This window comes from Armigeres subalbatus, chromosome 1, assembly GCF_024139115.2.
Source record: "Armigeres subalbatus isolate Guangzhou_Male chromosome 1, GZ_Asu_2, whole genome shotgun sequence".
In the NCBI taxonomy this organism is placed as follows: domain Eukaryota; kingdom Metazoa; phylum Arthropoda; class Insecta; order Diptera; family Culicidae; genus Armigeres; species Armigeres subalbatus.
Window position 1 is genome coordinate 51,409,348 of NC_085139.1, and position 21,848 is coordinate 51,431,195.

A 21,848-nucleotide genomic window follows, 5' to 3' on the forward strand; every position below is an offset into this window, starting at 1 on the left:
CGACTGAATGTCCATTCGACCAAATGTACCTTCGACCAAATGTCGTTCGACTAAACGTCATTCGACGAACTGTCCTAAAGCCGTTTGACCGATGTAGAACAATTTGTCATAAATTGAGATCTCGTATAGAGGCCTGCGGGTGTTGCTGTTGCTTGACGATAATGATTGTTTTGATAAATGATTTAATAAAATATTAGCGAATTAGAGAAAATGATAAAAATAGCTACGGTTCTTTAAATGATCATTTAGTGCATACGCCGGTCCAGGAATCGTCGTCGGCGGCGTTGCTCGGCGTGCCATTTTTTTTATTAGTGTTGATTTCCCAAAAAAATGGGTTTTCTATAAAAATGTGTCCATGGAAATGGAAATATGTTTCTGGAATTTCTCGAAAAATTTCTTCATAACGTCTCCCGATAAATTCTTTTAAAATTTCCCGGCATAGGATTTCAAATAAATTACTCTCTACTTTCTCGGGAAATTAATCTACATTTCTTCAAAACATCTACTGAAAATCCCGTTTGTGTTATGCTGGATTCTTCTTCTTCTTCTATTGCTCTACATTCCAACTGGAACTGGTCCTGATTTTCAACAATCCTACTCCTTTGGTCGCAAGGCTAACCGGAGTTATACATTCGATTTTTTTGTCTTCTAGTTGTTTGTTCATGAGTATATACGTTGGACAGCAGATGCACCACCGAATGACAAGTTGCTTGTTTGTGAGCACTAAAGTGATTGATGTTGGATGCCATGTTCCAGTCAGTTGATGTGGGTTTGCGGTTTATTCCATATATCAACGCACTATCTTCTGTTTTGGTCATACTGTCATACTGCTAGTGTTGGCTCTAGGCAGAGTTCTTTTAAACAGGTTCAAAAATATCGTCTATATCACGTCACCAAACTCTAAAAAAAACTTTTGTCAATACGAGCTGCTGTATCAACACTGCAAAGGCTTTGAAGTGCCTCACCAACTGGTACGCTTGAAAGCAATAATGCTGCAACCAGAGAACAAAAAAGATAGGCATCTTTGGGGAGATCCATGAAGTACGTCTTTTTTCGCTAACGTACGCTTTATTCCTTTGTTTCGTGATAAGATAAATTTATTACAGTGAGGTTCCACTACATCAGACATTTTTCGAAGGATAACCATTCGACCTACCTGGTATTCCAAGGGCCTTCAGGACCCATGGAAATAGATTCAAGTATCACATTGAAGTGAATAGAAGCGATCCACACATGTTTACGCGAAAGCAGTCAATTTCCAGATGCATACCAAAATAGCTCCATCACACAACAAACGTATGCCAGGCTAATAAATTATGATGAAAAAATTGTATGGACAACCCTGAAACTATTTCATTCCAAGCAATTTTCCACCACCTGGAAACACGCAACTATAGTCAATACCGAATGAGGATATGCATTTCAGTTACACCTCATATGGCTATTTTAGGAAACAAAAACGAATCTTGATTTTCACTGGACTCAAAAATAATTTAAATATATTAAATTGCCAAAACTCTGATTATTTTTGTAAAAAAATGCTCGGTAGTTAAATGTTAAGCTTCAAATCTGATTTTAAACGATAGACGACAGACCGAAATTTGAATAAATTTGAAGGGTAGTATCCATTTATTTCCTAAGCAATGATTCTTCAGCTCAATTTCGAAAAAAAAATCTCTGGGTATTTCAAACATATCGCTACAGCTGCAAATATTACAACCAGAGCAATCAGCGGAACTAGAGCAGACAAAAACCAGCGAACCGATTAATTAGATTAACGTGCTCCATCAAGGTCGAATGTTCAATTAATACGAAAAATGAGACTGCTGTCTCAGACAGCATTCAGTGTGCTCATATCCTGCAGCATAAGTACAGGCGAGATTAATGAAAAAACATGAATTCGCTAGATGATGGTGAAATAGGACCATCTTGTTCCGGCTCTACTTGGATGGTTCCAAGAACGACTGATGCATCTGGCGAGAAGAAATTTGGAATGGTTATCGACTATCGTTAGAATCAGACAAGCATCTGATCTTTGATGTATGGGGGAACGTGTGAAAATAAATCCTTGTAAAAAAAGGTGTCATTTCGAGAAACCGTGTAAAAAAAATCCGTGCGAAAAAAATCCGTGTAAAAAAAAACGGGTGTACTTACGAGAAAGGCAAAAATGATATCCAGCAGATATCGTTATGTATGTTAAAAATCAGGCTGACTTCAAACGGATTGAAATTTGTTTTTTTTTTTTTAATATATTTTTTTAAGGTTTTAGATTTCTAAATTCCCTCGTACACAAATGCATTGTTTTCCTATAGTAAAAATAATAATATTCTTGCAAATAATATGCATTTTCCTGTTTAAGTCATTTGGCATTATATGTCCTTATGCCTATTTTACCATCGAACAAAAAAAATATCAAAATCTTCCCATGACAAACTCCGGAGAAAAGAAAGAAAGCTGAAATTTTTGATTTTAATAATTATCTTATATTTTTTCTTACCTTTAAATATCACAGCTTTCCACAATAGTCGACAAGAAAACTCCACTTTCAATTTTTTTCTGTACGGAACTTTAATTAATTTCTTTTGTAAAAACTTTCACATCGAACACAAACTTTCACAGTTGAAATTTTGTTATTTCACATTTATGATGGTATGTTTAATATGATGCGATAGAATCGTGTTGTCGTTCAGACGTTAAAGAGTCCTATCTCTTTTGGCACCCTTTTCCATTACAAGATTATGCTACTATTATAAAGTAACACTTTCCACTAATTGACATTTAATCCACCTCTTACTGTGTTATGAAGTTCCACCGTCTGCATGATACATTGACTTGATCCTTTTATCCATGAACTGCGATGGCACAATTTCTCTTTCAGAACGCACAACACTAAAGATATCGGGGGACCCGATATTAAAAAGATCACTAAATGTTGATAACGCTTGCCACCTTTATCCAGACTCCATACAAAAACGTATCTCACATTCAATACATAATCCCCGATATTCGGTCCGCCAGATGCGAACAGTCCAATATAAGCTCATATATCATAATCTCAGTTGTCATCAGCGATACGGTGCTTGAATCCACACTGCCAGTTAACCGAATCACATTCATCAAACACCCCCGAGAGCAAACACCAGAAGCTCGTCCTTATCCATCTCGGCGCGGTGGCCGTCTTAATCCAAACCGTTGAAGCTCTTCTCCAGTTGAACCGGAATCCAGTGGAACGACTGAGGGAACAACACATCCGTACCGGGCGGAAGCTAGCGCGAAACTGAACCTTACCAATCCTTTGCTACCAATAGACTACTTCATATTCTGGAGGAAAACGCACAGAGTTCACTTGTTGATGCTGGAGAATCGATTACCGGGCGAGCGGCAGCACCAGCCACTCCAGACCACCCGAAGTTCCGTTTGTTTTGATCTGCGCCTTCGTGGGTGCGCATTAGTAAATGGCATCGCACGTTGTTTTCCCCCAGAGTAGTAATCCAACCAACCAACCGAACCATATGGTCCAGAAATGGATTGTGGGGTATACGGTGATGACTGATTGTTAATCTGTCTCGGCATGTCCGTCACATCATCGTCGTCTGGCAGCATTTCCCCAGACTTGTACAAAGTGTAGAACTATCTGGCGAACCGGTCAACGGATCTGGCGAACCGGTCGAACGGATAGTGCTTGGCGATTCTCCGGCCAAGAGTTTCCTCCAGTTTGCAAAAAAAAAATGATTGGGCTTTCGCAAAGTGATTAGTAAAGTGTATGTTGATAGAGTCAAAGACTCTGTCTCTGGCTCTGTCAACATACACTTTACTAATCACTTTGCGAAAGCCGAATCATATATTCCTATAGTGTAAAGTTCCCTGTCAGGAACAGACTCTCTGTATTCAATGATGATTTCGGGTCACAGACTGTGTTAGTAAAATCATTCATATATCTCAATATCTCGCTGTAAAAAGTGTTAAAAACCAATTTAGGCGCAATTTATTATTTACACACGCAAAAATATCCCTTGTTCTGTGCTGCGAACGTCAATTCCCTGTTTTCATAGATTCACACTTCAGCGTGTCAATCGGCAAGCAGCAAGCCAAGACTTTGCCAGTTGTTTGTCAGGTCTTCGTAATTTTAACGTGAAATCTGTGTTGTTATACACCGGAGAGACTTGATCTATCCAGATCTATCCTAGGACTTGATGTGTATCAGCAGAGACTACGCAGAACCTGCATGTATTCATCAATCGATGTCTACGTTTTAAAATTCGAGCGTGATGGACTTACATCTGGATCTCGAATGCTAAGTTCCATCGACATCGACATAGCGTAAATGGATGGGGGACTCGTGGCGACGTATCCTTAACAAAGAAATAAAGGAAGTCGTCAGGAATCTGACCTAATGGGTCAAACACAATAGATACGTTTGCGTGCGTTTTGACATTTTTCCCATGGGAAAACTGTCAAAACGCACGCAAACGTATCCATTGTGTTTGGCCCATAAGACTAAGGCTAAAGCGATCAGCCGCCAAGGACGAAGATCTTTCCCGTTGGCGCTATGTGACACTAGTGGGCTCAAGATACATGAGTAAGAGAATGCTGCTGATTTCAAAAGGTGAGTTGAATTAGAATGGTTAAATTGTGAAGCATAATATATTTTGGTTCGAAAAATCACAGAGCACGTCTGAAAGACCGCCGATATTTTGTAGTTTGTAAAATTACAAGGTGCCAATGGAATGGAATAGAAAACCAACGAAAAATGGTTTACGATCTAAAGAATCTCAAAGTCCTGCAAGCATTGTTTTTGGTTTAATAACATTGATTTTATGCAGCCACTTAACGGCTGTTGAACTAGATATAACGAAATCTGAGAGACATTGAGACGCTGGCCTTTGCGTTGCGTTTTATTATTACAACCTCCTCAGTTCCTACTGGGATTTTTTTTGCAATATTTTCAGATCGGCTATCTAAAAACAAAATTTAAACGGTGAACGTTTTGCTGTGCCCAACGTTTCGGCTGTCAGGTATGGCCTTTTCAAAGGAAAAAAAAACTATGTTTTGAAAGAATTAAGATTAAGTTCCTATGCCGTGCTTCTACTTCGCTCGTGTCTATAGTATGCATGGTTTAGTAGGGCTCCCCTTCCATTATCGGACACCTAAGCTTAGTACTATTCCATTGATCTGTACAGATACCTATTTCGACCTCAGCTGTAAGGCCGTCTTCGGGGTCTCGAACTCGTCTTATGACATGTGAAGAAATTACACTAACAGAGCTTAATTTATTTTCACATTTGGCCTAGCAAAACACCCTATTGAGACTAACTTACAATGTGCTATGCTACACTCCTCCGCGCACTATCCATACAAAAATGCTGATTCTCCTACCATTTCTCAAGCCAATACTTTCACATGTGTATAGTACACGTCCACATTAGAGGAGCGATCAGTACAGTTGCTGATGAAGAATGTGTATAGCCGCCAGACATTCTGAATACTCACGCTCCTCTAATGTGGAAGTGTACCATACACATGTGGAAGTGATGGCTTGAGAAATGGATTGCGAGTGATTTGACTATGCGTCCAATTTGGGAATTTCGAGCTCGTTCAGTAGCCGATAGGTTATGAAAGCCGACGGAGGTCCTTCGTAGCTTAGTTGGTTAAAGCACCAGTCTAGCGTACTGTAGGGTCATGGGTTCGAGTCCCATCGAAGGGAAAGTGGTTACCTCCAATACATTTTCCAAATCAATATCTTCCACATAACGTACATATTCACATATGAGTTTTCATAACATTGTACAAAAAAGTTTCACTGTTGAATAAGTTAAAAATATCTAAGAAAATAAAAGTCTTTTCGTAGCCTACTCATATTCCCACCCCTCTCCCCTAGACAGCTTACAACATGAGGATCTAAAGATCCGTACAAATTGAGGGTTTTCCAAGTTGCTTTCTTTTAAACTTCATTGGATATTGGAGAAACTTCAATAATATTCGTTTTCAGAAGGGACCGATGCTGCACGCTATTCTAATTAAACATATTTTTGAGTAAAAAGTCATTCAATCCAGCAAAAAGGTGGCTACCCATTTTTTGATAAACATACTCTTATTCAAAAATAAGTGAATGGTTGCTATAGATCAGCGGTTCTCAACCTGGGGTACATGCACCCCTGGGGGTACCTTCGATGGCCCTAGGGGGTACCTTGGATTAAAATGCATAATGGCGTACGTATTACAATTCCAATCGGATCTTATTGATTTTTCATTTCATTTTTCATTTATTTAGTTGACATCTAAACAGATAACACTGAATCAACAATTTGACGCCACAATGCACGGTTCGAGGCCGCATCTCTCCATCCTCGGATACGCCCCACGCTCGCCAAGTCGTTCTGCACCTGGTCTGCCCATCTCGTTCGCTGCGCTCCACGCCGTCTCGTACCTGCCGGATCGGAAGCGAACACCATCTTTGCAGGGTTGCTGTCCGGCATTCTTGCAACATGTCCTGCCCATCGTACCCTTCCGGCTTTAGCTACCTTCTGGATACTGGGTTCGCCGTAGGGTTGGAGTTATTGATAAAGTTTCGATTATTGTGATTATTTTATTTGAAAACATTGTCTTGTACATGCATGGCGATCAGTAAATCAAAGGTAACGAATTGTTGGCAGTGGCTAATATTCTAACCGCCCCTTCCACATCCAGGCGCTACCGTATATGCGTAAATAGCCAGCATGAGGAAATTTGTATGGCGGAAGACATCTAACGCGGGTTTTCTCAAAATTAGGAACTTTTTATAAAAAACTATTTGATACCGGTTATGAAGGAAGATGTCCGCTACTACGCCTACCAAATATTTTTTCGATTAAGGTACTTTATTTTGAGAAATCGAACCTTAGATGCCTTTAGCCATACTGATTTTAGAAAGTTAACTGTGCCGCTGTCAGCACGCCCAAAGCAGGCGATTCAGTGAACCCTGCTTTCCTCAACTAGAACAGCGTATGAAGGGCTGCGGAACAAAAGATCCAACGGACAAATGTCGAATGAGCAAATTTAAAAAATCTTTAATGAAATCTACCTGATCTAAACAAAATGTTGAATAATATGTGAAACATGAAACATGCTTTGGAACTAAAATCTAGAATCTAAATGTTTGGAAACCTTCGTTTGAGAGGCATGGCCTTTTTTTAGAATCAGAGGCTTTTTTTTTAGAAAAGCTCTATTGCTTCGTTGCAAGAGGTTTAGAAGCATCTTTCTATGCTTCTCGGAAGTCTTCTTCAGAACAGCACAAATGCCTCCTTACAAGATGTTCAGAAGTCTTCTTTCGAAAGGCCTGTGTCTGTCTTTCTTTAAAACGCTCCGAAGGATCCTTTCAAGAGGTTGGGAAGCTTTCTTTCAAGAGGCTCGGAAGGTTTTGTTTTTCAAAAGGCTCCTTTCAAGAGGTTTGAAAGCTTCATTCAAATGGTTCGGAAGCCTTCTTTCAAGAGGCTCGGTAGCCTCCTTTCAAGAGGTTCGGAAGCCGTTTTTCAAGAGGCTCGAAAGCCTCCTTTCAAAAGGCTCGGAAGCCTCCTTTCAAGAGGCTCGGAAACCTCCTTTCAAGAGGCTCGGAAGCCTCCTTTCAAGAGGCTCGGAAGCCTCCTTCCAAGAGGCTCGGAAGCCTCCTTTCAAGAGGCTCGGAAGCCTCCTTTCAAGAGGCTCGGAAGCCTCCTTTCAAGAGGCTCGGAAGCCTCCTTTCAAGAGGCTCGGAAGCCTCTTTCAAGAGGCTCCAGCCTCCTTTCAAGAGGCTCAGAAGCCTCCTTTCAAGAGGCTCAGAGCCTCCTTTCAAGAGGCTCAGAAGCCTCCTTTCAAGAGGCTCAGAGCCTCCTTTCAAGAGGCTCAGGAAGCCTCCTTTCAAGAGGCTCAGGAAGCCTCCTTTCAAGAGGCTCAGAAGCCTCCTTTCAAGAGGCTCAGAAGCCTCCTTTCAAGAGGCTCAGAAGCCTCCTTTCAAGAGGCTCAGGAAGCCTCCTTTCAAGAGGCTCAGAAGCCTCCTTTCAAGAGGCTCAGAAGCCTCCTTTCAAGAGGCTCGAAGCCTCCTTTCAAGAGGCTCAGAAGCCTCCTTTCAAGAGGCTCAGAGCCTCCTTTCAAGAGGCTCAGAAGCCTCCTTTCAAGAGGCTCAGAAGCCTCCTTTCAAGAGGCTCAAGCCTCCTTTCAAGAGGCTCAGAAGCCTCCTTTCAAGAGGCTCAGGAAGCCTCCTTTCAAGAGGCTCAAGCCTCCTTTCAAGAGGCTCAAGCCTCCTTTCAAGAGGCCTGGAAGCCTCCTTTCAAGAGGCTCGGAAGCCTCCTTTCAAGAGGCTCAGAAGCCTCCTTTCAAGGCTGGAAGCCTCCTTTCAAGAGGCTCAGGCCTCCTTTCAAGAGGCTCAGAAGCCTCCTTTCAAGAGGCTCAGAAGCCTCCTTTCAAGAGGCTCAGGAAGCCTCCTTTCAAGAGGCTCAGGCCTCCTTTCAAGAGGCTCAGAAGCCTCCTTTCAAGAGGCTCAGAAGCCTCCTTTCAAGAGGCTCAGAGCCTCCTTTCAAGAGGCTCAGAAGCCTCCTTTCAAGAGGCTCAGAGCCTCCTTTCAAGAGGCTCTGGAAGCCTCCTTTCAAGAGGCCTGGAAGCCTCCTTTCAAGAGGCTCAGAAGTCTCTTCAAGAGGCTCAGGAAGCCTCCTTTCAAGAGGCTCGGAAGCCTCCTTTCAAGGAGCTCGGAAGCCTCCTTTCAAGAGGCTCGGAAGCCTCCTTTCAAGAGGTTCAGAATCCTCCTTTCAAGAGGTCAGGAAGCCTCCTTTCAAGAGGCTCAGGAAAGCCTCCTTTCAAGAGGCCTGGAAGCCTCCTTTCAAGAGGCTCAGGAAGCCTCCTTTCAAGAGGCTCAGGAAGCCTCCTTTCAAGAGGCTCAGAGCCTCCTTTCAAGAGCTCAGGAAGCCTCCTTTCAAGAGGCTGGAAGCCTCCTTTCAAGAGGCTCAGCCTCCTTTCAAGAGGCTGGAAGCCTCCTTTCAAGAGGCCAGGAAGCCTCCTTTCAAGAGGCCTGGAAGCCTCCTTTCAAGAGGCTCAGAAGCCTCCTTTCAAGAGGCTCAGAGCCTCCTTTCAAGAGGCTCAGGAAGCCTCCTTTCAAGAGGCTCGGAAGCCTCCTTTCAAGAGGCTCAGAGCCTCCTTTCAAGAGGCTCCAGCCTCCTTTCAAGAGGCTCAGGAAGCCTCCTTTCAAGAGGCTCGGAAGCCTCCTTTCAAGAGGCTCGGAAGCCTCCTTTCAAGAGGCTCGGAAGCCTCCTTTCAAGAGGCTCAGGAAGCCTCCTTTCAAGAGGCTCAGAGCCTCCTTTCAAGAGGCTCAGAAGCCTCCTTTCAAGAGGCTCAGGAAGCCTCCTTTCAAGAGGCCTGGAAGCCTCCTTTCAAGAGGCTCGGAAGCCTCCTTTCAAGAGGCTCAGAAGCCTCCTTTCAAGAGGCTCAGCCTCCTTTCAAGAGGCTCAGGAAGCCTCCTTTCAAGAGGCTCAGGAAGCCTCCTTTCAAGAGGCTCAGAGCCTCCTTTCAAGAGCTCAGAAGCCTCCTTTCAAGAGGCTCAGAAGCCTCCTTTCAAGAGGCTCAGGAAGCCTCCTTTCAAGAGAGCTCAGGAAGCCTCCTTTCAAGAGGCTCAGGAAGCCTCCTTTCAAGAGGCTCAGAGCCTCCTTTCAAGAGGCTCAGAAGCCTCCTTTCAAGAGGCTCAGAAGCCTCCTTTCAAGAGGCTCAGAAGCCTCCTTTCAAGAGGCTCGGAAGCCTCCTTTCAAGAGGCTCAGAAGCCTCCTTTCAAGAGGCCTGGAAGCCTCCTTTCAAGAGGCTCAGGAAGCCTCCTTTCAAGAGGCTCAGGAAGCCTCCTTTCAAGAGGCTCAGAAGCCTCCTTTCAAGAGGCTCAGAAGCCTCCTTTCAAGAGGCTCAGAGCCTCCTTTCAAGAGCTCAGGAAGCCTCCTTTCAAGAGGCTCAGGAAGCCACCTTTCAAGAGGCTCAGAAACCTCCTTTAGAGAGGCTCAGAGCCTCCTTTCAAGAGGCTCAGGCCTCCTTTCAAGAGGCTCAGAAGCCTCCTTTCCAGATGCTCAGAAGCCTCCTTTCAAGAGGCTCAGAAGCCTCCTTCCAAGAGGCTCAAAAGCCTCCTTTCAAGAGGCTCAGAAGCCTCATTTCAAGAGGCTCGGAAGCCTCCTTTCAAGAGGCTCGGAAGCCTCCTTTCAAGAGGCTCGGAAGCCTCCTTTCAAGAGGCTCGGAAGCCTCCTTTCAAGAGGCTCGGAAGCCTCCTTTCAAGAGGCTCGGAAGCCTCCTTTCAAGAGGCTCGGAAGTCTCATTTCAAGAGGCTCGGAAGTCTCATTTCAAGAGGCTCGGAAGTCTCCTTTCAAGAGGCTCGGAAGCCTCTTTTCAAGAGGCTTGGAAGTCTCCTTTCAAGAGGCTCGGAAGCCTCCTTTCAAGAGGCTCGGAAGTCTCCTTTCAAGAGGCTCGGAAGCCTCTCTTCAAGAAGCTCGGAATTCTTCTATCAATAGGCTCAGAAGCGTCCTTTCATGATGCAACGGAAGCCTTTTTTAAGTGGCTCAAAAGCCGTCATTAAAGAGACTAAGAAGCCTTTTATCAAGAGCTCCGGAAACCTACTTTCGAGAGATTCAAAAGTTCCCTTCAAGAGGTTCGGAAGCCTCGCTTCAAAGGGCTCGGAATTATTCTTTCAAAAGGCTTGGAAGCCTACTTTCAAGAGGGGGTACCTCAATTATTGCAAAAGTTTGAAGGGGTACCTTCCAAGAAAAAGGTTGAGAACCGCTGCTATAGATGAACGGTTTAATAAATATGCTAAAAATTGAAAGTAGAATACAATTTCCACCGAACGTACAAGAAGTGGTTCCCATCAATTGTTTCACTTTTCTCACCTTACTTTTGCAGCATTCGATGCAAAAAGGTAGAGTTTCACTGAGAAATATCGCTTTTCTACCATGTCGTCATATCGACCAATCGCTTCCAGTCGCCCTGAACATTGAGCGCCCTCAGGTCGTCTTCAACTGCAAGAAGCCATCGTGTACGCGACCTTCCACGAAGCCTGCGGCCTCTTCCAGGTTCTCTACTAAATATTATCTTCGCTTGACGTTCTTCCGGCATACGAAAAACGTGACCAGCCCACCGTAGTCTGCCGTGTATTATAAGCTTAACAATATCCAGCCCTTTATACACCTGGTACTATTCGTGATTCATGTGACGCCGCCAGATACCGTTCTCCTATTTACCGCCGAGTATTATCTGCAGCACCTTACTCTCAAACACTAAAGCTCTCCAATCAGCCTCCTTTAACGTCCATGTTTCATGGCCGTATAAAGCCACCGGAAGAATCAGAGTAGTATTCAGCGCGAGTTTTGTTTTCGTTTGCAGACTACGGGACTTAAGCTGGTTACAAAGTCCGTAATAAGCCCTATTTGCAGCTGCAATACGCATTTTCACCTCACGGGTAACATCATTATCGCACGTCACTAATGTTCCAAGATACACAAATTCTTCTACCACTTCAAATTTTTCATCATCCAGCACCATTTCGCTACCACCACCACTAATGAACACACTTTAATTGCCAGCGACCATATACGTTTTGCTGGAATTGATCGTGAGTCCAATCCTCGCTGTCTCCCTCTTAAAAGGCACAAAAGCCTCTTCCACGGCACGGCGATCAATCCCGATAATATCGATATCGTCCGCAAATCCCAGGAGCATATGCGATTTTGTGATAATGGTACCGCTTCTTTGCACACCAGCTCTCCTAATCGCTCCCTCAAGCGCTATATTGAACAGTAGATTCGAGAGTGCATCACCCTGCTTTAATCCATCTAAGGTAACAAATGACGTCGATGTTTCATATGCAACCCTTAGAGTAGAGTGGAGCAAGAGTACGCACTTAGTTTTCAATCGTACATGTGGCTCTTATGAAGCAAGCTTCTGCACATCAAATCAATGTCGACGATTCGTATACTTTTCCTATATATTACCCAGCGGAAAAAAATATTGAAATTATTGAAATTCGTAACCTTTATAGAACATTTATTGTAAGACAATTGAAAAACGCACTCTTACCCCACCGATGAGGTAAGAGTACGCATTGGGTGGGGAAAGAGTAAGCAGTTTTCCAATCATGTGTTTTAAGTATATATTTAAACAAATAAGAATTATTATTATTTATTATCAGTTGGCAATCGTTTCTCGCGCGCGACGGACGTTTACTCCGATAGCTCGTAGTGCCCTACTGCTTATAGTACTTTTGCTGTTGTGAAAGAACTTTGCTTTCAACGCAAAATGACACACAGGAGGAACACTCTTGTCGTGGACCTTAGTGCCTTACCAAAGCGTCCCAGTTTAAATGTGGTGAAAGAATTATTGGAGAAGAAGCTTAAACTCAACATGGATGAAGTGAAGAACATTCAGCTTCACAATATCAAAAATTGTGTGTTTATTGAGGTGAGCAATGAAGGTGTAGCACTTCGGTTGCAGAAGCAACATCACCTTCGTCACTCTTTCGTTTATCTCGACGTGGACTACTACATTCCCGTGTACGTCGATGGACCCACCGCTACAGTGAGATTACATGATCTACCGCCTCAAATGTCCAACACTACAATCACTCAACACATGGAACAGTACGGAAAGATAATATCAATACACAATGAGGTATGGAAGAACTTTTTCCCGGGAATCCCGAACGGTGTCCGAGTGATACGACTTAGGCAAGAGAAGCAAATTCCGTCTCACATCATAGTTGAAAACGAGCCCACGCTCGTTACTATCCGAGACCCAAACAAACTAGCTAAAACTCACCCAAAAGCGACCAGTGCAGCAGTAGCGTCAAACGAAAGAAATTCGAACGAGGATGGAAAAGCACCAGTTGATCAACAAAACATCGACGAAAAGCAGAGCAAAACTAATAACCCACCACCGACACGAGACGACTTATGTGAGGACGATGAAAACAACAACGACGACGATGATAGCGACAATGATAGCGAAACCGAATATAACAGCAAACTTCAATCTGGAGCTGCAACGGCAAAGAGAAGGTTGTCAACTGGAACGAACGAAACGAATGCTACCGAACAAGAAAGTAAAAAAGCGTGTGGAGATCGATGTTGCCAAGGTGAGCAGGAATGTAGCGAAGAAAACTCTTCAGATGCAGGGTGGAAAATCTATAACACTAGGTCTAAGAAAAAATTATTTGAATTGTAATGTTATGAAATGTAAGACAAATATGGAAAGATATGTTTTCATTCGACATGAATGCACTTAGCGGTGTGAAATGTCCCAAATAAAAAAAATAAAAATTATTTATTATTATTATTTATTCAGACTAAAGCCGAAGTGGCCTGTGCGGTATATAAGAGTCTACTCCATTCGGCTCGGTCCATGGCTACACGTCGCCAACCACGCAGTCTACGGAGGGTCCGCAAGTCATCTTCCACCTGATCGATCCACCTTGCCCGCTGCGCACCTCGCCTTCTTGTGCCCGTCGGATCGTTGTCGAGAACCATTTTCACCGGGTTACTGTCCGACATTCTGGCTACGTGCCCGGCCCACCGCAGTCGTCCGATTTTCGCGGTGTGAACGATGGATGGTTCTCCCAACAGCTGATGCAACTCGTGGTTCATTCGCCTCCTCCACGTACCGTCCGCCATCTGCACTCCACCGTAGAGGACTACCGGTCTAATGAGCGTTTTGTAGATTGTCAGTTTGGTACGGCGGCGAACTCTATTCGATCGCTAGCGTCTTGCGGAGTCCAAAGTATGTACGATTTCCTGCCACTATGCGTCTTCGAATTTTTCTGCTGGTATCATTTTCGGCAGTCACCAGTACCCAAGTACACAAATTCTTCTACCACCTCGATGTCGTCTCCACCGATGCAAACTCGCGGTGGGTGGCTCACATTGTCTTCTCTTGAACCTCTTCCTATCATGTACTTCGTCTCCGACGTGTTGATGACTAGTCCGATCCGCTTGGCTTCCCTCTTCAGTCTGATGTAGGCTTCCTCCATCTTTTCAAAGTTACGTGCCATAATATGTATGTCGTCGGCGAAGCCAAATAGCTGAACGGACTTATTGAAAATTGTACCACTCGTGTTAATCCCTGCTCTTCGTATAACCCCTTCCAAAGCGATGTTGAATAGAAGACATGAAAGACCATCACCTTGCCGTAACCCTCTGCGGGTTTCGAAGGGACTCGAGAATGCCCCTGAAACTCAAACTACGCACATCACCCGATCCATCGTCGCTTTGATCAACCGTGTCAGTTTATCCGGAAAACCGTGTTCGTGCATTAGCTGCCATAGCTGGTCCCGATCGATTGTATCTATGCGGCTTTGAAGTCGATGAATAGATAATGTGTGGGCACGTTGTATTCGCGGCATTTCTGCAGTACTTGGCGTATGGCGAACACCTGGTCCGTGGTGGAGCGTTCGCCCATAAAACCCGCCTGGTACTGCCCCACGAACTCCCTTGCAGTTGGTGCTAGTCGACGGCATAAAATTTGGGAGAGTACCTTGTAGGCGGCGTTTAGCAATGTGATTGCGCGGTAGTTGCTACAATCTAGCTTATCGCCCTTTTTGTAGATGGGACACACAACACTTTCCATCCACTACTGCGGCAAAACTTCCTCCTCCCAAATCTTGGTGATGACCCAGTGATGCGCTCTAGCCAGTGCCTCACCACCGTGTTTAAATAGCTCTCCTGGTAGTTGGTCAACCCCAGGGGCTTTGTTGTTCTTTAGCCGGCCGATCTCCTCCTGGATTTCCTGGAGATCTGGAGCCGGTAAAATTATGTCCTGCGCGCGTTCTCTCAGGTCCATCACCATACCGCCATCTTCGTCTGCCACATCGCCATTCAGGTGTTCTTCGTAGTGCTGCCGCCACCTTTGGATCACCTCACGCTCGTTCGTAAGAAGGTTCCCGTTTATCTCCTTGCACATATCAAGCTGTGGCACGTGGCCCTTACGTGAACGGTTTAACTTCTCATAGAACTTTCGTGTGTTATTAGCGCGGTACAGTTGCTCCGTCTCTTCACGGTCTCGATCTTCCTGCTGGCGATTTTTCCTCCGGCATCGTGTCTTATATATGATAAAAAATCAAAATCGAGCGATACATATGATAAATTTAGGAAAAATCAGTCGGTAAATGATGAAAACAGATGTAAACATACAGAGAAAACGACAAATGTTGGGAATGGCATATTTCAAATTAAGTATAACTTTATTTAATAGTCGATGTATAGTTAGCTTATAAGCTCAGGACACTCATTAATAATAATATTAATAAAAGAGCAGCAGATGGATACATTATAAGATGTCATTTTATATTTGAAGACTCAGTAACCGTAGGGACAAATTTGATTGAATCATTTAAATTCACTAAGATATCATTAAATAAGCTGCCGAACTCTTAAAAAAGTTTATTTTTACTCGCCTCATGGAAATCATCCAATTGTATCCCTTATGGTAACAGATCGTGGAGTTTAATCTAAAATAAATTATGAAATTACGATTTTAAGCTATATTTTCAATATTCAATCAGATGTGCTCTACGGGGTTGAAAAGCTGATTTTATGTTCGGTACCTTAACATACACCTTGTACTTTTAGAATTCGACTGTGAATGATTGGATTCAATAATACTACTCTTAATGATAGACCAGAGACAATAATCGAGCTTTAAAACAAAATTAAATTTAATAAATAATAAGACATACTAAATTTTAAATACAGGGGATGTCCAAAATAACTGGGCTAGGCAAATTTTGGGCATAATTAGATGTGTTGTAACTATGTCAATTATTATCCGATTTTGACAATTCAGGGATGCCTGAACTAGAAATTTAATGTAGTTTCACCGTATGTCCATGGAACCATGGTCATCAGATACCGGAGATATTCCGGGTTTTTCGAAGGTAGGTTCAGAACCGTGAATTCGTGGTGGGTATTAGGATAAGTTGTGGTTAAAAACAGAATAAAATTAGTAACCACAAATGAAGTAGGGCTCTTTCTAATTGGAACCATATGTTGAAATTCGAAATCGGACCAGGATCAAGTAAGATATGGCCAATTGTTTAGAATCGGTGCCGATCGGGAGTTTTAAAAGGGACCAGGCCACAAATTCATTTGAATCAAGCTTTTTGACCGATCTTCCATTATTATTACATTCCAAAAGTCTTCTGATACGTCAATAATGAAAAACTAATTAAAAAGACGGATCCTAAAGTCGCTGGGGTGCCCCCGGGGAACCTGTAGAAGGGGACATTTCAGTTTTAGCGCCAAAACTGGTCATTCGACGGTTCGTTTTTCATGATTTTCTATCAGGAAGCGAGGTACGAATATAAAATGGACCATTGATGGCTCTGACCGATTCCGGGATCTACGGATTGTCCCCTGGGAACTTGTAGAAGGTGACATTTCATTTTTAACGCCAAAACTTATCATTCGACGGTTCATTTTTCATGGTTTTCATATTAGATAGACTACTGACGATTCTGATCGCTTCCGAAACCTACAGATTGTTCCAGGAGAGCCTGTAGAAGAGGACTTTTCAGTTTGAGCGCCAAAAGAAGTCATTTGCTTTGCGATCATGAAGCGAGGAATAAACATAAAATGGATTATTGGCGATTCTGGACTTCTTCTGGAGACGACTTCCGGAACCTATGGATTGCTCCAGATGATCTTATAGACGGGGACATTGAAGTTTTGACGCCAAAACTAGTCATTCGACGGATCTTTTTTCATGGTTTTAGATCAGTAGCGAGGTACGAATATAGAATGAACCATTGACGATTCTGACCGCTTCCGTGACTTATGGATTGACCCAGGGAAACTCGTATAAAATGATATTTCAGTTTTAGCAGTAAAACCAGTCATACTTCGTTTGGCGCTAAAGGTCCCCTGCTACGGGTTCCCCTATAGCAATCAGAAGAAGCATATTCATACCTCGCTTCCTGACAGAAGACTATCAAAAAAGAAACGTCGAATGACTAGCTCTTGCGCAGAAACAAAAATTCATCCTTCTGCAGGTAATCTGGGTAATCTGTTGGTTCCGGTTGGGTAATCTGTTGGTTCCGAAAGCAATCAAAGTAGTCAATGATCTATTTTATATTCATACCTCGCTTCCTGATAGAAAACCATGAATGACTAGCTTTGGTGCCAAAACTGAAATGTCCCCTCAACAGGTACCCGGGGACAATCCGTAGGTCCCGGAAGCGGTCAAAGTCGTCACTGGTCCATTGTATATTCATACCTCGCTTCCTGATAGAAAACCATGAAAAACGAACCGTCGAATGGCCAGTTTTGGCGCTAAAACTGAAATGTCCCCTTCTACAGATTCCCAGAGGACAATCCGTAGGTCCCGGAATCGGTCAAAGCCGTCAATAGTCCAATTTATATTCGTACCTCGCTTCCTGATAGAAAATCATGAAAAACGAACCGTCGAATGACAAGTTTTGGCGCTAAAACTGAAATGTCCCCTTCTACAAGTTCCCAGGGGACAATCCGTAGATCCCGGAATCGGTCGGAGCCGTCAATGGTCCATTTTATATTCGTACCTCGCTTCCTGATAGAAAACCATGAATGACTAGCTTTGGTGCCAAAACTGAAATGTCCCCTCAACAGGTACCCGGGGACAATCCGTAGGTCCCGGAAGCGGTCAAAGTCGTCACTGGTCCATTGTATATTCATACCTCGCTTCCTGATAGAGAACCATGAAAAACGAACCGTCGAATGACCAGTTTTGGCGCTAAAACTGAAATGTTCCCTTCTACAGGTTCCCCGGGGACATCCGTAGGTCCCGGAAGCGGTCAAAGCCGTCAGTGGTCCATTTTATATTCATACCTCACTTCCTGATAGAAAACCATGAAAAACGAACCGTCGAATGGCCAGTTTTGACGCTAAAACCGAAATGTCCCCTTCTACAGGTTCCCAGGGGACAATCCGTGGGTCCCGGAATCGGTCAGAGCCGTCAATGGTCCAATTTATATTCATTCCTCGCTTCGTGATAGAAAATCATGAAAAACGAACCGTCGAATGACAAGTTTTGGCGCTAAAACTGAAATGTCCCCTTCTACAAGTTCCCAGGGGACAATCCGTAGATCCCGGAATCGGTCGGAGCCGTCAATGGTCCATTTTATATTCGTACCTCGCTTCCTGATAGAAAACCATGAATGACTAGCTTTGGTGCCAAAACTGAAATGTCCCCTCAACAGGTACCCGGGGACAATCCGTAGGTCCCGGAAGCGGTCAAAGTCGTCACTGGTCCATTGTATATTCATACCTCGCTTCCTGATAGAGAACCATGAAAAACGAACCGTCGAATGACCAGTTTTGGCGCTAAAACTGAAATGTTCCCTTCTACAGGTTCCCCGGGGACATCCGTAGGTCCCGGAAGCGGTCAAAGCCGTCAGTGGTCCATTTTATATTCATACCTCACTTCCTGATAGAAAACCATGAAAAACGAACCGTCGAATGGCCAGTTTTGACGCTAAAACCGAAATGTCCCCTTCTACAGGTTCCCAGGGGACAATCCGTGGGTCCCGGAATCGGTCAGAGCCGTCAATGGTCCAATTTATATTCATTCCTCGCTTCGTGATAGAAAATCATGAAAAACGAACCGTCGAATGACAAGTTTTGGCGCTAAAACTGAAATGTCCCCTTCTACAGGTTCCCCGGGGGCACCCCAGCGACTTTAGGATCCGTCTTTTTAATTAGTTTTTCATTATTGACGTATCAGAAGACTTTTGGAATGTAATCATAATGGAAGATCGGTCAAAAAGCTTGATTCAAATGAATTTGTGGCCTGGTCCCTTTTGAAACTCTCGATCGGCACCGATTCTAAACAAATGGCCATATCTCACTTGATCCTGGTCCGATTTCGAATTTCAACATATGATTCCAATCAGAAAGAGCCCTACTTCATTTGTGGTTAATAATTTTATTCTGTTTTTAACCACAACTTATCCTAATACCCACCACAAATTCACGGTTCTGAACCTACCTTCGAAAATACCGGAATATCTCCGGTATCCGATGACCATGGTTCCATGGACATATGGTGAAACTACATTAAATTTCTAGTTCAGGCATCCCTGAATTGTCAAAATCGGATAATAATTGACAAATCTAATTTGCCTATCTCAGTTATTTTGGACATCCCCTGTATGTCATTCCTAACATTTGTCGTTTCCTCTGTATGTTTACATCTGTTTTCATCATTTACCGACTGAATTTTCCCAAAATAAACGTATGTCTTACTCGATTTCGATTTTCTATCATATATAAGATAGGATGCCGGTGAAACATACAAATTAAAGCATCTATTTTGCCCAGCAGCATTGAATTGTTAAATAGCAATGTTCTTACCTCTCACTTGTTCGCCATTTTGACCAAAACATGGTTTAATTTCAAAATATTGAATGTTTAAGTAGCGGATGTTTATTATTATAAATATAATTATGAAAAAACAATATTAAAATACATTAATCGTGTTTATAATAAGAAATTTTATAGAAAAAAAAAAACACTGTACGCTCAATTTTGTCACATCTAATATGTGTATTTTGAAATTATTTTCAAATAAATTAACTTTAGAGAAAAAATTTCAACCATTTTATGTACGCATACATTAAAGGAAGGGATGAATATTGAAATGCATTAAAAACAACCGAGCCAACAATTAAATTTCCTTTGGAATTTTCAAATATATTCATCTAATCCTTGTGTACGCTCAATTTTGAGAGTGACTGTATGTGCATTTAAAGTGTAGTGATTGGACATTAGTCGACACATGGTTCGAATGAATTCTCGTCTCATATTCAATTTTTTGAACCATGGACGCTTCGACACCTGCGGGCGAATTGAATGCAGCCATCTACCCAACTCCCCATTTGTCCATTTCTGTTGCCAGCTGTTCAAGGTTTCCTGACGAACTAATGTGAAAATTTCGTCGAAGGTGATTTTCCGATCGTAAATATCACCTGCCATAGCGCCCACCTTGGCCAAAGAGCCTGCTTTCTCATTTCCCGGGATCGAGCAATAAGAAGGGACCCAAGCCATGGTGATTGTGTAAGACCGTTGTGATAAGGCATTCAAAGCTTTCCGTATCCCATTCAAAAGATACGCTGAATGCTTAACCGATTGACCGAACAGTCTCCAAAAAACTTAGACTGTCGGTGAAGATGAAAAAGTGGTCAGGAGGTATGGATGCGATTTGGTTGAGTGAAAAGTGTATAGCTCCTAGCTCAGCAGTATACACGGAACAAGGCTCTTTAAGCTTAAAGTGGGCGCTATGAAAAATGATGAAAACACCGAAACCAGTGGAGTCATCCATTTTTGACGCGTCTGTGAAAAAGCTTCTCTCCTCTCTGGCGTGCCCGTATTTACTTGCAAATAATGGAGGTATGACCTCCGCACAAAGGAAGTCTGGTATTCCATGAACCTCCTGCTTCATGAACAGATCAAAAGTAACCAGAAGCATTGCTGTGTGTCATGCTTAGGGTAAAACCATATGGAATTTTTCTAAAGGAGGACAATTCACCCGAATCGTAGCTTTTTTTTAGTCTTCATTAAGGTGTTTTTTAATCTACAGACTAAGTTCAACACCGGCCCGAATCGTAGCAAAAAAGGAGGACATTTGGTCGAAAAGGAGGACGTAAAAACATCGATCGATTTTTAGTTTTTCGTGTGATTAGAATATTGTTAGAACTTTGCATACTACAACTTATTGGAAGAGTTTTTGTAAGTCGAGCCAAATACGGCATCTTCTTCTACTTTATTAACATCACATCTCTAAATGGAACACCATCTTTATAATAGAAAGATTTTAGCTTCAACTAATTTTAAAATTAACAGTGAACATTTGAACATTATTATGCTGACATTTTCGGCGATATTCCACAGAATTTTAAAGCTCATTGCATACAATTCTGAACATTCAGCAATAGCTAACTGACCGAACATTAGCTTATAGGTTATATGGTCGGGATTCTGCCAAACCACACAATGCGGCTTTTTGAATGACTTGAGAAATATTGTTCATAAAAGGTTAAACGGAAATCATTTCATTTCAATTAATACGTACGTTCTGCTTAGTAGACCAGTGAAGATTTTTGCTTCAATGCCATTGGGAATCACAATTTAAGTCATGTGAATGAGAATGATGCCGTATAGGTGCTGTATAACTAGTCCACAAAATTCTAAACTGAAAAAATTCAAAACTGTTTGGATTTAAACTGAAGAAACTCAAAAAAATAGGGGGGGTCCCGTAGCGTAGTTGGCTACACGTTCGCCTTATAAGCGAATGTTCATGGGTTCGATTCGCAGCCCCCCCCCACCAAACCCTCGTCAGTCGCCGGATCCGCAGCCCTTACGGTGGCGTTTGGGGTACGCGCCTTACCGTCACGGCTGCCTGATGACGACTGACAAATTGTTCTTCTCGGAGGCATTCCTCCAACGTGGCAATCCAAAATGGCAATCAAACAATGCAACGATCAATGGATACACGACAAGGACAAACGGACACAATGGACTCACGTTGGATGGAATGTCACCGACAACAATAATGGTAATGGAAATCTAAAAATAGATTCTGTGTGGATTCTGTACAGCAGAATACCACAGTAGATCTCGGCACAGTAGCGGTTAAGTAACACAGAGTGCCTAACAAATAAATAAAGGAAACTCAAAAATATTTTGATTAGTTTAGATTTCTATTCCATTTTAAGCATGGCGTAGCGGCTGCTCTTTGTCTTACATATTTAAGAAACGTACTGTGTGATATGTTCAAAAGGCAATTCGATGGGTGTTCACTCGTAGAAAATCTTGAGAAGTATTTGCATTTTTTCTTAATCTATTTCTCACAATTCCGAT

At 42.9% G+C, this 21,848-nt stretch overlaps 2 protein-coding genes across 2 annotated transcripts in view; one reads left to right on the top strand and one right to left on the bottom strand.

Annotated features, from left to right (window-relative positions):
- The window catches only part of LOC134225360 (neuropeptide F receptor), a 105,306-nt gene extending 102,633 nt beyond the window's left edge, over positions 1 to 2,673 (bottom strand). The window contains exon 1 of the mRNA XM_062705359.1: positions 2,498 to 2,673. The gene's annotated coding sequence lies outside the window, so the exon portion shown is untranslated. The remainder of the gene's footprint in view (positions 1 to 2,497) is intronic.
- A 9,591-nt stretch (positions 2,674 to 12,264) lies between these two features.
- LOC134206166 (uncharacterized) lies at positions 12,265 to 13,236 on the top strand. Its single transcript, XM_062681857.1, has one exon. The coding sequence runs from the start codon at positions 12,265 to 12,267 to the stop codon at positions 13,186 to 13,188; it is 924 nt and encodes a 307-aa protein (XP_062537841.1). The 3' UTR covers positions 13,189 to 13,236.
- The last annotated feature ends 8,612 nt before the right edge of the window (positions 13,237 to 21,848 follow it).